The sequence below is a fragment of the Rattus norvegicus genome, chromosome 8 (genome assembly GCF_036323735.1).
Source record: "Rattus norvegicus strain BN/NHsdMcwi chromosome 8, GRCr8, whole genome shotgun sequence".
NCBI classification, from domain to species: domain Eukaryota; kingdom Metazoa; phylum Chordata; class Mammalia; order Rodentia; family Muridae; genus Rattus; species Rattus norvegicus.
In genome coordinates, this window is record NC_086026.1 from 20692852 (window position 1) to 20706544 (window position 13693).

The window sequence follows — 13693 nt, forward strand, 5'->3', positions numbered from 1 at the left end:
AATTAGTTCACACTCATGCTCACTCAAGTAATCCTAATGAGGTCATATTCTCTCTCTCTCTCTCTCTCTCTCTCTCTCTCTCTCTCTAAACCTAATGAGGTCATATTCTCTCTCTCTCTCTCTCTCTCTGTCTCTGTCTCTGTCTGTCTGTCTCTCTCTCTCTGTCTCTGTCTCTGTCTCTCTCTCTCTCTCACACACACATTCTCTCTCTCACACACAAACACATACACACACACGCATTTTCTCTCTCTCACACACAAACTCATATATACTCCCCCACTCCTCTTTCTCATACACACCACTCCCTTCCCCTTACACATACACACACATACTCACATACACACATTTCACACATACAAACACACTCTCATATTAACTTATAGACATGACACACACACTACATACACTCATGCACACACTGACACACGCTCATATGCACACACACTGTCATACACACACAATCACACCTATATTTATACACAAACATTGAAGTCACACACACCCCAACACAGTCACACACACACCAACACACACACAGACATGAAAGTAGGAAGGGGGAGAGGAAGGGGCCTGAGAGAGGGTAATGATGGGTGAAAATGACCAAAATTCACTATATACGTGCATGGAAGTGTCAAAGAACTTAAAAATTAAAAACGCTTACCACCTTTAGCTCAACCGGTGTGCTTATTTTAAGTAAAGCATATCTACTCTTTTTCCTTCCTCAGTCTTAGAGTTTCACCTCACCTTTCACCCAGGGGACAAACCTTCTCTGAGCTCCTACCGTGTGCTCCGGAGCACAGATACTAATTGCCCTCAGAGTGTTCACCACTCAGGATAAAGACAAGGAGCAAACGACCAAGCCACCCTCAGCAATGTGGTCGCAGTGTGTGTGAACCTAAGGTAGCAGAGTTTGAATAAAGTACAAGGTGTGATCTCTAGTCAATGCCGGTCCTTTCGGATTAATACAGTAGTAACTAAATGACAGATAATCTTGTGACCAAAGCCATCAGTGCACTTTCCTGACACAGCGGCCAGCAGGGTAAGTCAGGAGCCTTGCCCCGTCCTGCTCCATGGTGGGGAGCTATGCTGAAACAACTAGGAATACCAGTGACCCAGTGGGTCCACAAGAGGCTCGAGCAGTTCAGAGTGAAGGGGAGGCTCTGGACAGGAAGAAAGGATGTAGCAGTGGGCGGGGCTCCTTGAAACGGGGGTGGGGGTGGGGTGGGGTGGGGAAGGGGGTGGGGGTGGGGGATAGAGGAATCCAAAGCGCAGTGAGAGACCTGCAATGAGACCAGTCTCCTCCCCTCCCTGAGCTGAGGGAAGGAGGTGAGTTCTGCATTCGGATAAGGGGAGCTCGGAGCCTGGCTGTCTGCTGTGGGATGGAGGAGGGGTCAGCAGTGGCGTTAGGGACATGCACACTGGCATCTCTTGACTGTGCTGTGGACCCATTCAGGCTCATGACATGGCCTGTGGGACCATCTGCTGCAGCAGTAGATCCCTAGGAATTAAAACTGTGCACAGCTCCCGTAGCTGGGCTCTTTCCCTCAGTAGGCTCCCAGGGCTCATCCATGTAACATTACATCTCCTGTTTATGGCTGAATTCCATCCCGTTACGTGGCTGTACCACATTCTGTTCTGTTCAGCAGTTGGTAGGCATCGAGGGGTTGTTTCTGCTTTTGTCAACCATGAGCAACGACTCCATTTAAATGAGGGTAGTGCTCAGGAACTTTTCTTAAAACAAGAACCTTCAATTATACACCTTCCCAAGGGCCTTTCAGCCTGGGTTTGGGAAGGGGCAGATTACTATACTTTCAGACATAAGTATGATGTTTTCTGAGACTAGTTTAGATGTTCTCTGTTTTGAACAGCAGGGATTTTTCAGATAGAGTTAAAATTTCAAAAACCAGAGAGACATGAAACAAATTATACAGAAGAAATGCAGTTTACCTTATGAAACAATAAGTTGTTGTTTAAAAAATCAGTGTTCCTTATTGTAAATGTCACCTGTTATGCCCTGCAGGGGAAGAAGGAACAGCCTGGGCTTTAACAGGCAGCAGCAGGCAAAAAGTGGGTGTGTCTATTCTGAGGGGGAGGAGCGGGGAGGCCCTAACTCCAGGCTGGGGACCTGTAGTGTCAGGTTGACAGAATGGCCTGTCCTCTGTTACTAGAAAACATCTGTCCGTAGTGATGAGCATCCAGAAGGAAAAACACGCTGTTTAATGATCCAGCGACACAGGTGTGAGGATGTAAGTTAAGACGGAAACATCTCATTATACAAATTGGTAATAATGATTGGACAGATAAATAGGTAAATTAGATTGCAGTTGACAGCATTCTGTAAATTAGCTGCAAAAACATAAGAACAATTAGTAGGATTTGTTGATATTGATAAATCGAGAATTATCTTCTTTGGACTCAATAAGCCCGAATTGACATGAAAATTAGTGGATTTTTAAAACTAGGATGTAGTTTTGAAATTGGTACAATTTTCATGAGAGTCCAATCAATTATTTGCAACGTGTCAAATATCTGGTAAATTGATTTTCTTATTAGGACATTCTCAAGCATTCCTGGAACAATTTAAGTACCAAACGCTCCCTTAATTGTGATAGTTTATGAAATCTAAATATAGATTAGGCATTTAGCACTGAAACGTAGGTATGCTGTAGGCCTTACATACACAGATTTCTGATGACTTCATACGAAGACCAAGATATCTGGATAATTTTTACATCTTCATTACATTTCAGGTGACAATGTTTTGATACACATTTACATTGGTTTGAATAAATATGTGACTTACGATAAATTCTCTCATTCTCCGAGGTTCTTTAATGTGCTACAAGAAGATTTTAAATCAAGTTTGACTACAGACCTCAGTTGACACCGAGCTTTATCTAGCATGCACGAAGCCTTGGGTTCATTCTGTGGAAACCAAATATGGTGGTGTGCACCCCAAATCCCAGTCCAGGGAGTGGAGGATGAAAAGTTCAAAGTCACCTGAGACTCTACAGGGCATTTGAGGGCAGCCTGGGCTAAATCTTAAAAATGAAAACAATGAAACAAGCGAGAAACCAGTAACACGGACTCCCGAACTTCGATCAGAGCTGTGGCTGCACTGCACATTTCTTGGGCAGCGCTGCTCTCGTTCTTAGTGATATATTAACCAGCAAATGATGTTAACTTTCCCAGCACAGATGTCTGAAAGACGCAGAGCCATTTATTTTCGTCATTAATCTCTAGTGGGGAATTCTGCACACTTAGAAGCACGAGGGGCATGCAGCATAGTAAATGAATGCGAGCACTGGGCTGTGTACTGGCACATTCCAGGGTTGGAGGAAGACAAACGTCGCACCTGCCTCCACAAGATGCAGGCACAGCTGCCATCAAAGTGCATTGCAACATATTACATGGCAGCTGTTTAAATAGGAATAGCTGTCTTGCTTTCCTATGAAAGATGTGGAGCATTCTGTCAGGTGCCTAAAAGGAGACCGCTTTTCCTTTTTTTCAAATGTATATTCTGGTTGCAAGATTATTTACTTCTAGTTATCCTTATTTGGTAAAATGCAAATTTTGAAAAAACAAATCTAAGGCCCATCTGTTAGCTAGGAACATGTCTGATACACTGAAAGGAGCAGTGATTTTTAACCCTTCAAATGAACTGACAAAGAGTGGACTCTCAACATTTGTGGAAAGCACAAGAACAGGTCATGAGTGCGCCAGGACATGACCCAGGGACGAGTGAAGAAGCAGGGTGCTTGGTGCTTTTTCCAAAGAGAAATCCTTAATTACTTTTCAAAAATACTTTTATTAGGACAACAGATACTTTTTTCTCTCAAGCATATTCCACAATAATTTACCTTGCTTTTTAATATATATATAATCTGTGTGTCCAGGTGTGTGTGTGTATGTATGTGTGTGTGTGTGTGTGTGCGCGCCTTGGCATGGCAGTGCACATGTGTACACAGGGAGGCCAGGGGTGGACCCTGGGTAACTTCTCGTGCTCCCCACCTTTATTTTATGGAGACAGTGAGACAGGGTCTTTTGCTGTACCTGGAGCTCACTCTTCAGCAAGACAATCTGGCTAGCAAAACCCTGTGGGTCCTCTTGTCTGTCCCCTCTGGCTCAGCAAGCCAGGCAGGGAAAGGACTTGGAGGGACCAGAGCTAAAAAGACCCCAAGAAGAGAGAAAACACAAAGCCCTTCAGTTCACACAGCTTGAACTGAAGCCCAGGGCAGAGTATTTTGGAGGGACCTAGGAAAATAATCACTTATTCATTTGTGTGATCCTGGGGAAGGCTCCATCAATGAAGATAGCAATGAAATGTATGCTTAAATTGTCTTCAGACAGGAGCTAGGACCAATATCCCATCTCCGAGAAGGAGAGGATTCTGCTGGACCCAACAGTTGTGCAAACAGCTCTTATAGGCAGGTGGGTCACCAGCAAGCCGAATACTAGGAGACCAACCTCTAGGAAGGCAGGACTAATCTTAAACGGTGGTAGACCCAGGGAAGATGGCACACACATGACCTGTGTCTGGAGGATGCCTGGCCTCTTCTCTGTCTAGCATTTTCAGTGTAATGCTAGTTTGTTCATTTGCATCTCTAGTCTAGTTGTTAGAATAATGTCTTTCTCCAGAAAGAGCTGGGGTTCAGGATGGGGGAGATACAGGTCTCTTAGAAATGCCACTGGAAGAGAAGGTGGAAACGTTGTGATCTGTGCCCTCCTAGACTCGGGGGAAGAGCAGGTGCTGATGCAGATGTTCCAGGACAGCCCTGCAGGTGACACTGCAGTGTGGGAAGGGGAGGCTGGCCCAGGACTAAGAAATGATCCTGGGAGTTGTAGAGCAGAAGCCACAGGGCAGAATATCTCAGAGAATCTGCCCAGGTAGTGTGCTTTGGGGGGTGGGGTGGGGTAATGAAAGGAGTTGGGAGATGGGTGAAGTGAACGGAGAAAAGTGGTAGAAGGACACCTGGAGGTGGGCAAGCTGGAGTAGAAGAAGAGAAAGGCTGTGGGGCTGTCTCAAGTGTCTGAATGCACACAGGTAAGACCTGAGGATGGGCTCGGCAATGGATGGTTTTGAAGGGTGCTGGTCCCAAACGCTTCTCTGTTAATTGCAAAAAGTAGAAAGAAAATTTTAAAAAGCTGGCTTAAGGAAGACAAAGCTGGAAAACACCTGTCAGCCTATCAATCTGATGATGACCTTCAGTTCTAGAAGACTGCTCAGCAGATACTGTGACCATATCTGGTGATCAGATGGTGGCCCAAAGGCTGTGTGCTACGGTCCAAAGAGTCTCGACAGGACAGGTGGTTGGGCCTTTGGGAGATGAGGACCCCACTGGACCTCCTTCCCCTTTGCTTGTGGGACATGAGGTTTTAGTCTACCCCACTCTCCTGCCATGACACTCCACCCTACCACAGTCTTGACATAACCAGGTCCCTCCCAAACCACGAGCCTAAAGGAACCTTTAATCTTCACAGATTACCTCAAGTGTTTTGTTACAGTGATGGGAAGTAGAGTAACACGGAGCAAGTGCTAATAAATCAGAAAGAGTAGATCCATGCCAGTCCCCAGTCCCCAAGGTCTAAACTTGCCAATAAGATAGGCGGGGAAAGGGTAGTGGCTGGGCACTGCAGTGTGGGTTTTCGGCACAAAGGTTTGCGACCGCCTTTCCAGTGCACTGACAATGTTCCACACTGTCATAGTGCTGTTACAAGACTCCAGAGGCTAAGACAGCCACTGGATTACTGGATTTACCTGGGTGACAGCCACTTAGAGAGGAGGTCTGACAGAGCTGACAGTGCATCGGAAGAGCGTCCTGTAGCTGTCCCGCTCCCTGTCAAGCCTGCATGTGTGCAGCCCATCAACAATGGCTGGAGAAGAAGCTGGTCGTGCAGACCCTCACCTGGCACTGCCTCTGGTACATCTTCAGTTCCTGCAGGAGCTTCTGGTTCTCGTCCTGTAACTTGTTCCTGCTCAGCGCTATTTCGCTCACCGCCGACTTTAACTTTTCGATAATGAACTCATCTCTTTGCGTGGCTTCACAGCCAGGACTGGACTCACACACCAGGCGAGGGGTCTCAGGGCTGCTGTCCTCTGGCCGCTGCTGTTTCCCGTTTAGCTGAGTTTGGTAATTTTGTGCCTGTTTCTGAGAAACATGACAAGCAGGGAAATGGCGTGAAGAATATCATATTTAAGCTTCCACAGGGGCAAAGGATTATGGAGTTAGTAAAGATCTTTGGCGTGAAGTTGGGCTTGTACAGTCCAGTGTTATGCTTGTTCCTGATCTCAACTTCAGATGATGTGAAGAGAAAGGGTATCTGTGTAACTCTGGAGCAAAGCTATGGAGAAGGGAAGGGATCTGGAGGAGGAGAGGTCTTATTCAACGAAAATCTAGAAGCTATATATAGAGAAAAATATTAATTCAATTACATACTAGTCAGAAAATGCCTCTTATGCAGTGCAGGTTGGCCTCAAACTCATGACCCTCCTGCCTGTGACCCCCACAAGTGTAGGGCTTATAGGTGTCTGCCCGACCTGCCTAAACACGAGTGTCGCCTGAAAATGAAACTGCCCCCAACCAGATCCAGGCGCTAAGGTCATGGTCCCAAAGGACTCACGTGACTGTGCTGTCACCAGACTCCCCATGGCTACTGTCTCTCTTAGTTCACACTTCCACGAGTAAGTAGACGCCACACTGAATGGCATGGATGGCACTAATTAAGATCTGGTGCTGCTTTTTAATCTAGGCACAGTGACAGTTTACCTGAAATTGATTGCACTTTTCAGAGAGTAACTTTTGCTGAGCGTCCAGCGACACCAGGTGGGTCTGGTAGAGAATCTCCTGCTTGTCCCACTCCCTCGACTTCGCTCTGAACTCCTTGTAAAGTGGGAGGCAGGGAGCAAACAGGAAGCTATTAGTCACTAAAAGTTCAATAAACTCTCTTCTTTCATTACAAGAAAACATAAGTCTATTCTCTATCTGCTAGGGAAACAAGAAATTGATGGAGTTGCACCTTGATTAATTACTGCAGCCTTGGCATTTGGCGTCTGAACCACTGGGCACCAGGGGGTTGCACCTCAGATTTTGGATTAGTTGCACATTCACAATAAGATGGCATCCAAGTTTAACACCCACTCATCTGCTGCAGACACCCTGTGGGCACTCCTCCAAAAAGTGACCGTAAGTGTCGTGTTTGATACACCCGCACTGAGGCCCCCCTCACTAAGGCCCCCCTCACTGAGGCCTCCCACGCTGTGGCCTCCGTATTATTTGTGGCATTATGTCACTGCTCAAAAAGCCTGGAATTTGGGAACATATGGGAATTGCAAATTTTCACAGTAGGTATGCCTAACCTGTGTATTCCAATTTTTTAGGAAATTATAGAATTTTAACATGCATAGAAATATTACACATTATTCAAAGCACAGATTGTTCTCATGGCAAGGGCAAGAAGAACAAGAGAGAGTCAAAAAACCTTTGGCACCAGCTGGTACCTCCTGCCTATGCCTTGGATAATTTCCCCCTCTCTCATTCTCTACACTTTAAGGGGGGGCATGTAGGAAGAAATGAGAAAGACACCTATTCTGACTCTGGTTCTACACATGCAGGTGTCCTCATGAACACATACACCACCCCAACAAAAGACGAGAGAACGCCTTCTCACTTCCCCCTTTCCTGCTATAGAGCCAGCAGGCAGCTCTTCATGAACCCAGAGGAGGCTCTCCTCAGAATCTGCCTGTTGGCTCCTTGTCTAAGCTACCCAACCTCTGAGTGCTGCTACAGAAGCCTGAGCTAAGATGTTGACTTTATTGGCCTCTGGCTTTCAAAGCCATCATGTATAGGGTGAAGCTAAAATCAGCTCACTTGGGAACAAGTGTCAGTTGGGGAGGGAAATGTGGGACTGGCTGGAGTCAGCATGCCCAGCTGCTCATGTGCCCTTTCAGGTAATGAGGTGTAGAGCGTGGCTGTCCACTCACAAGGGAACAGTAAGAGCAAAGGACATGGCTTTGCAGATGCCAGAGAGGATGTCCCTGCATTGCCCTTCTCCATGGGCTGGCCCCTGCAGTGTGCCTTTCTGTCCAGGCTTAAGGAAACGCGCCCAGAGGACTACATGCTCACGCTGTGCTTACAGTGCCTGGCGGACCCATTGATGACTAACCCCTGACCCACTCTTACAGAGCAGCGCGTGCACGCGTAAGCAAGCAAGTACAACACGACTGTCACATAAAAGCCACGGGGATATTTTTCCTTCCATGTTATTTTGGAATGTGGTGTGTTCTGCTGGAGTGTTTTAAAAATGGCTGCAGGCATTGGCTGGGATTTGTGTTGGTTCTGAGAATGCAAACTGTATCTTGCTTAGAATGAGAAAAACAGCACTTTTCATATTTCCTACACCGAAATGGTTTTGAAGAATACTTGGGGAAGCTTACTTTTTTCTTTTAATAATATACAAGTCCTAATCAATGAAGGAAGTCTGTAAGTGAGGAAGACTTTACAGTAATTAAAGCAATATGAAATTAAGTGGTGGCAACCTCACCGAGGAAATGTGTGTACACACCTCCCCGTCTACACGTACAAAAATCCCTATGGCAGTCTCCATTAGGGTAGTGGAGACAGTCTGCTTAGTGTCATGGACTGATTCTGACACTCAAGGATGCAAGCAGTAAGTAGCAAAGGGGACAATGACACATTTACACAATTATTCTCCAAACAGATGCTAGGTAACGTTTAATGATGGATGTAAGTTAGAGTTCAAGAATTTGATTTTATCGTTTATGATGATGCTATGAGGAAACCCATTAGTTTCTATGCTAGCTTTAGGAATTAAAACTTTTTAATTAAAAAAGAAGTCTTTGGGGGAAAATAGCAAAAAATGGAATAAGGTTGACTTTAACAGTAATTATGCTTTGTTTTTGTTTGGTTTGGTTTTGTTTCAGGTTGGGTCTCAGTGTTCAGTCCAAGCTCTTAAACCCAACACCCTTCAGCCTTAGCCTCCCTAGTACTGAGATTAGAGATAGGACCCACGTGCCCAGGTTAGAAGCTGTCTTTTACGTGGTAAATATACTTATCACCACCTACTCAAGAACTGCAAATAATCTGAAAATAAACACCACCCCTACCCTCGGCATGCTTTAGGGAAGACAGCAACATTAACCCTCGCTCGTGGGAGCTGAAACAGGTATAGCTGAGGGCCAGGATGGCTAGGGCTACCACACATGTACTGGCTCCTGGGTGCCCAGAGGCACGGCTTTGAAGGTTAGGTAGCCAGCATGCGTATTCAGGATGGGAGGTTTGCATGGAGGATACAGACATCAGCTCTGTGGGGTCACTCAGACCCCAGACCTCCAGTGGGGTTTTTATGGTGACAAAGTCTTCTCTGAATGACTTAGGTTGAGAGGGTCATGGCCACTAAAGGGAGTGTTTCTGGTGGTAACCAGAGAATTCGATCTTTGAAAAAAGAGCCTTTCTTCTAAACACTGGGAAATGGTGTTTAGTGATGTGTCAGTGACTCTAGACATCACAAAATGACCTTAACTTCTCATTAGGAATGTTTTATACTTACGTAAAAGTACAGAGTAACCCAAACCACATGATCTTCACTCAGTTTAACTGTCATTAACCGTCTAGTTTCTCACTCTTATTTGTGAAGTATTTTAAGAGAACTTTCTGCACTCATGCATTTTCATCCCTAAATGTAGTTTATCTAGTTATATATCCGTACCTATCTCTGTCTATATACGTCTCCCTACACACACACACACACACACACACACACACACACACACACACACACACACGCACACACATGCATACATATGTGTGCCTGCACACTTGTGTATGCACACATATATATGGTGTCTTCTGGTGTGTGTGTGTGTGTGTGTGTGTGTGTGTGTGTGTGTGTGTGTATTGGAAGACCAAAGGGCAGGCCAGCCTCAGGTGTCATTCTTCAAAGCTGTCCACCTTGGCTCTTAGACAGCATGTGTCACTTGGCCCAGAACTTGGTGACTAGGTTAGGCTGGCCGGCCAGTGTGATCAGGCAGCCATCCATTTCAGTCTCCTTTGTGCTGGGAATTACAAGTGTGTACCCATGCCCAGCTTTTACACTTAGAATCTGGAGCTCGAGCCCAGGTCCTCATACTTTTGAGAAAATCACTTTATGAGTGGAACTGTACCCCGGCCCCATCAGCACAATTTACTGAAGGAAAAATGGAGGCTAACACCGCCTAAGTGTCACAGAGTGAATAAAAGAGAGGTGTAGTGGGTGCTCTGTGCTATAAGCCATGGTGGTCCCTACTGCATGCACACGGTGTCCCCAGTGATAGTACTATAGCTTGTCCCAAAGGACAACATGCTACATGTCCTGAAACAAGGACAGTTAATCTCTTACATGCTATTTTCAGATGGTTGTATGAAAGACAGCCATGAAGGATGGTTTATAATTATTCAGGTTACACTGCGTTTACTTAAAAGGCTTTCACATGAATATAAACACATCCATGAGGACGTGCACAGCAGAGACATGTTCACAAATCTGGTCCCCTCCAGAAGCTCACAGAGAACCAAGCAGATGAGCAGTAGTGTTTTGATGTTCCTGCACTGAGCGCCCCTGCAAGGCAGTCATACCCCAGGAGAGGCTGGGAGTGGGTGTCAGGGTTTCCTTTAGTGGCAGTGACTTTATACCTGCAGAACTGTATGTACCTAGAAAGACAAAGAATCCAGGGCTTTGGAAGGTGAGACCTAGGCTTTCTACCAAACTGGCTAGTTCCATGGCTGCCGTCTCCACCTGAGGCGAGGCTGCTGGTCTGGCAGTTAGGTATCTAAACTGCCTCTCTTGTGTATTTTGGAACAGGAGTGAGAAAAAGAGCAGATAGAATAAGGTGTTTGTGTGGAGACGAAGAGATAAGAATGGGAGGCAAGGGCAGGCCAGCTGGAGAGTGATGATGAGAAAGGCTGACGATCCCTAAACTGTCTCTGACCTTGGTCATTGGGAGGCACAGGGTCCAACTGAGCTCTAGAGGAGGAGAAAATGAAACTGCTGGCTGGGTCTGGGTCACTGGCCTTAGGCCCTGAGAAGAATGAAAGAAGCAGAATTGGGTGACACAAAGGTTAAGGAGAAAGTGACTTCAAAAGGCACTAGAGTCCAGCAAGCCAATGTCAGGGGCTCACAGAGACTCTGCCCCTTCAGGATTCTCCACAGGACTTCTGAAGAGCGCAGGGAGGAAGCTAGCTGCTCTGTGTTTTCTAAAGTTATGAAGTTGAAAGGCTGAGAAGAAGAATCGTGGCAACAAACTGAACCTTTGCAGAGATGAACTTTAGAAGTTCTTGGGGACATGGGACAACTTAAATGGACAGCCACTGTGCCTTTAAAGAGACAAAACCAAATCAAACCAAACCAGACCTGGGATTTCCAGCTCTGCTCTGGAAATACTTAGCAGCTTGGGATTTAGTACCTGACAGTTAAATGGACAGTAAAGGATTTATGAGGTATTCAGTTTAACCCTTCATTTTCTCTCAACAGCTGAGAAGTCTTTGTACATTTTTTAGCTCTCTCAATATATTTAATACATAAGATATATTATAAATCAGCTATTTTTGAATTCGCTAAGTGCCTGAAGCAGAACATGCACTGAGTCCATACTGAGTGCTGTGTGCCTGGAAACCAAGCCCACATTTGCACAGCTGTAGTTTGTAGTTTTTTTTTTTTCACGTTCCACCCTAGGAGCCTGAGAAACCGGGCCGTGCACTCACCTCTATCTTCTGGTTCAAACTGCTCAGTTCAAAAGGCGTTTCATCTTTGTTGGAGGCTTCTTTCCGGTGACTTTGGTTTTGCTTCATCTGATGTAATCTTAGCTTTTCGAAGTTATTGGTTAGCTTAGAAAACTGCAGAGACGGGGATAGTAACAGTGACGTAAAACCGACTTTCATGGCGTTTCCTTGTCACATAGCTCGTCGAGAACTTAAGTCATGATTAGAAAGCGCAATGACACTTAAATATCCCATTACTGAGGGTCCTTCAATATCCCAATTACTGAGGGTGGGACCTGTTATTGAAACTCAGTCACTGAGGCTGAACATGGCTCTTCTGTGTCTGTCAACCGGGGCCTTGGTTACCTGCAGTGACTCACTTGATGTTTGTTTTAACTGTGTAGGCAGCAAAGCTAACAGTTTTTTATTTTAAAGCACACATGAAATTTCCTTACTTTTACTTAATGCCATCTTGTGTGGATAATTTTAATCTCAATAAGACAATTGCTCTAACAGTAGCTCACACTTTCATGAATGCCTATAGCATCGGATCGTAGCGTCTGAGGAGTGTCTGTTTATTCTTTCTACTCATTCTTTCTGTGTTGAAATAAGAAAGGAGGCTGCTGAGCTGCTGCTGCCAGACCCTAAGTCCATCTCGCCGGCTTCTCCAGCGCATTCTCTAGCGGTCCCTGGCTGTTGGCTGAAGAGCTCACCCATTCTATCGAATCATCTTGGCAACCCATCTGCCTTCTTAAGTTTTTAAATACTGTGCTCTTGTCTTTCCTTTTACTTCCAACTGCCCTATATAATCACTTCAGATTTAGGTTGCCATCTTTGTAGGGGGATGGGGGAGGGTGGTGAGATGGCAGGGGGGGCCAAGTTTGGTTGCCATAGGTCTTAGATGATCTGGTCTCAGCTCAGAAATTTTGTAATACAAGCTGCCTTCTAGCACCACATGCCTGAATTGCAGGCAAAATGAAGACAGTTTTGTAAGATCTTATCAGTTAAGGAAGGGGCTTCAAATGTTTCCTAGTCTATTCTTAATCGGTGAATCCCCTTTCTAGAAAAGGTGCTTACAGAGGAGCGCTGACTGCTCCGGGCTCCTTTAACTAGCTTGTTACATATGAAATCTTTGCTCTCCAAGGAAAGCTGGTGGTGAGAGTTCACAATCAAATCACCTCTCCTGCTGATGCATTTACTACGCTAAACCCTGGCAGCTTCTGGGCCTGCAGTGCCGAGTGACTCCTGCCCTATGGGGCATCTGTGGTAGGGGATGAGACTTCGAGGAGAGCCTCGTAGGGCTGCAGTGATGGGTGACAAGGTAATTGGCGCCCCTCTCCTGGCATATGCACAGGCATTGGCATTGATGAACAACCAACCTAGCAGTAGCGAGGTCAGCTTGGTTCTTCCAGCTCCTGACTTCACAGCAGCAATCATCTGTATCTCAGGTTGCTGTGGAAGCAAGCCTACCCCTAGTAGGAAATAACCACAGGTTTTTGTTGTTCTCATAACTGATAATTATAAGAAATTGCCTCTAGAGAAACAAAGTTATTTGTCTAGCACCCTGCCATACTAGTGAGGGCAGTGCAGATGGCATCTAAGGTGACAGGCCATTAAGAGAGACGAATCAGGACCATAAGCTAATGCAAGTCAGATAAGCATGCAAGGAAGACTCGGGAACATTTGCTTGTGTATAAAACAATGTTGAAAATTAGCACAATTTTATAGCTTAAAATATGTATCAAAACATACAAAGCCACATTTAACGATTCTCTTACTTGCGCTTTTAGGGTCTGTAGCTGTCCTTCATAGTTCTGAGTCATTACTAGATTACACTTTTCTAGACTGTCCAGCTTCTGTCGAAGTAACCCCACCTACATTAAAAAAAAGCTTTACATTAGCTCTTAAAGAAAATCAGAAAAGGTGCAAAGGAGAAGTGC

At 45.5% G+C, this 13693-nt stretch overlaps 1 protein-coding gene across 15 annotated transcripts in view; it reads right to left on the reverse strand.

Moving 5' to 3' along the window:
* Positions 1–13693, reverse strand: part of Deup1 (deuterosome assembly protein 1) — a 62397-nt gene that overhangs the window by 31165 nt on the left and 17539 nt on the right. For all 15 annotated transcript variants that reach the window (XM_063265331.1, XM_008765933.4, XM_063265330.1 and 12 more), the window contains 4 exons: positions 13532–13627; positions 11757–11888; positions 6768–6881; positions 5907–6149 (listed from right to left, as the gene is read on the reverse strand). In XM_063265331.1, the coding sequence (XP_063121401.1) occupies positions 5907–6149; positions 6768–6881; positions 11757–11888; positions 13532–13627 (585 nt within the window). The remainder of the gene's footprint in view (positions 1–5906; positions 6150–6767; positions 6882–11756; positions 11889–13531; positions 13628–13693) is intronic.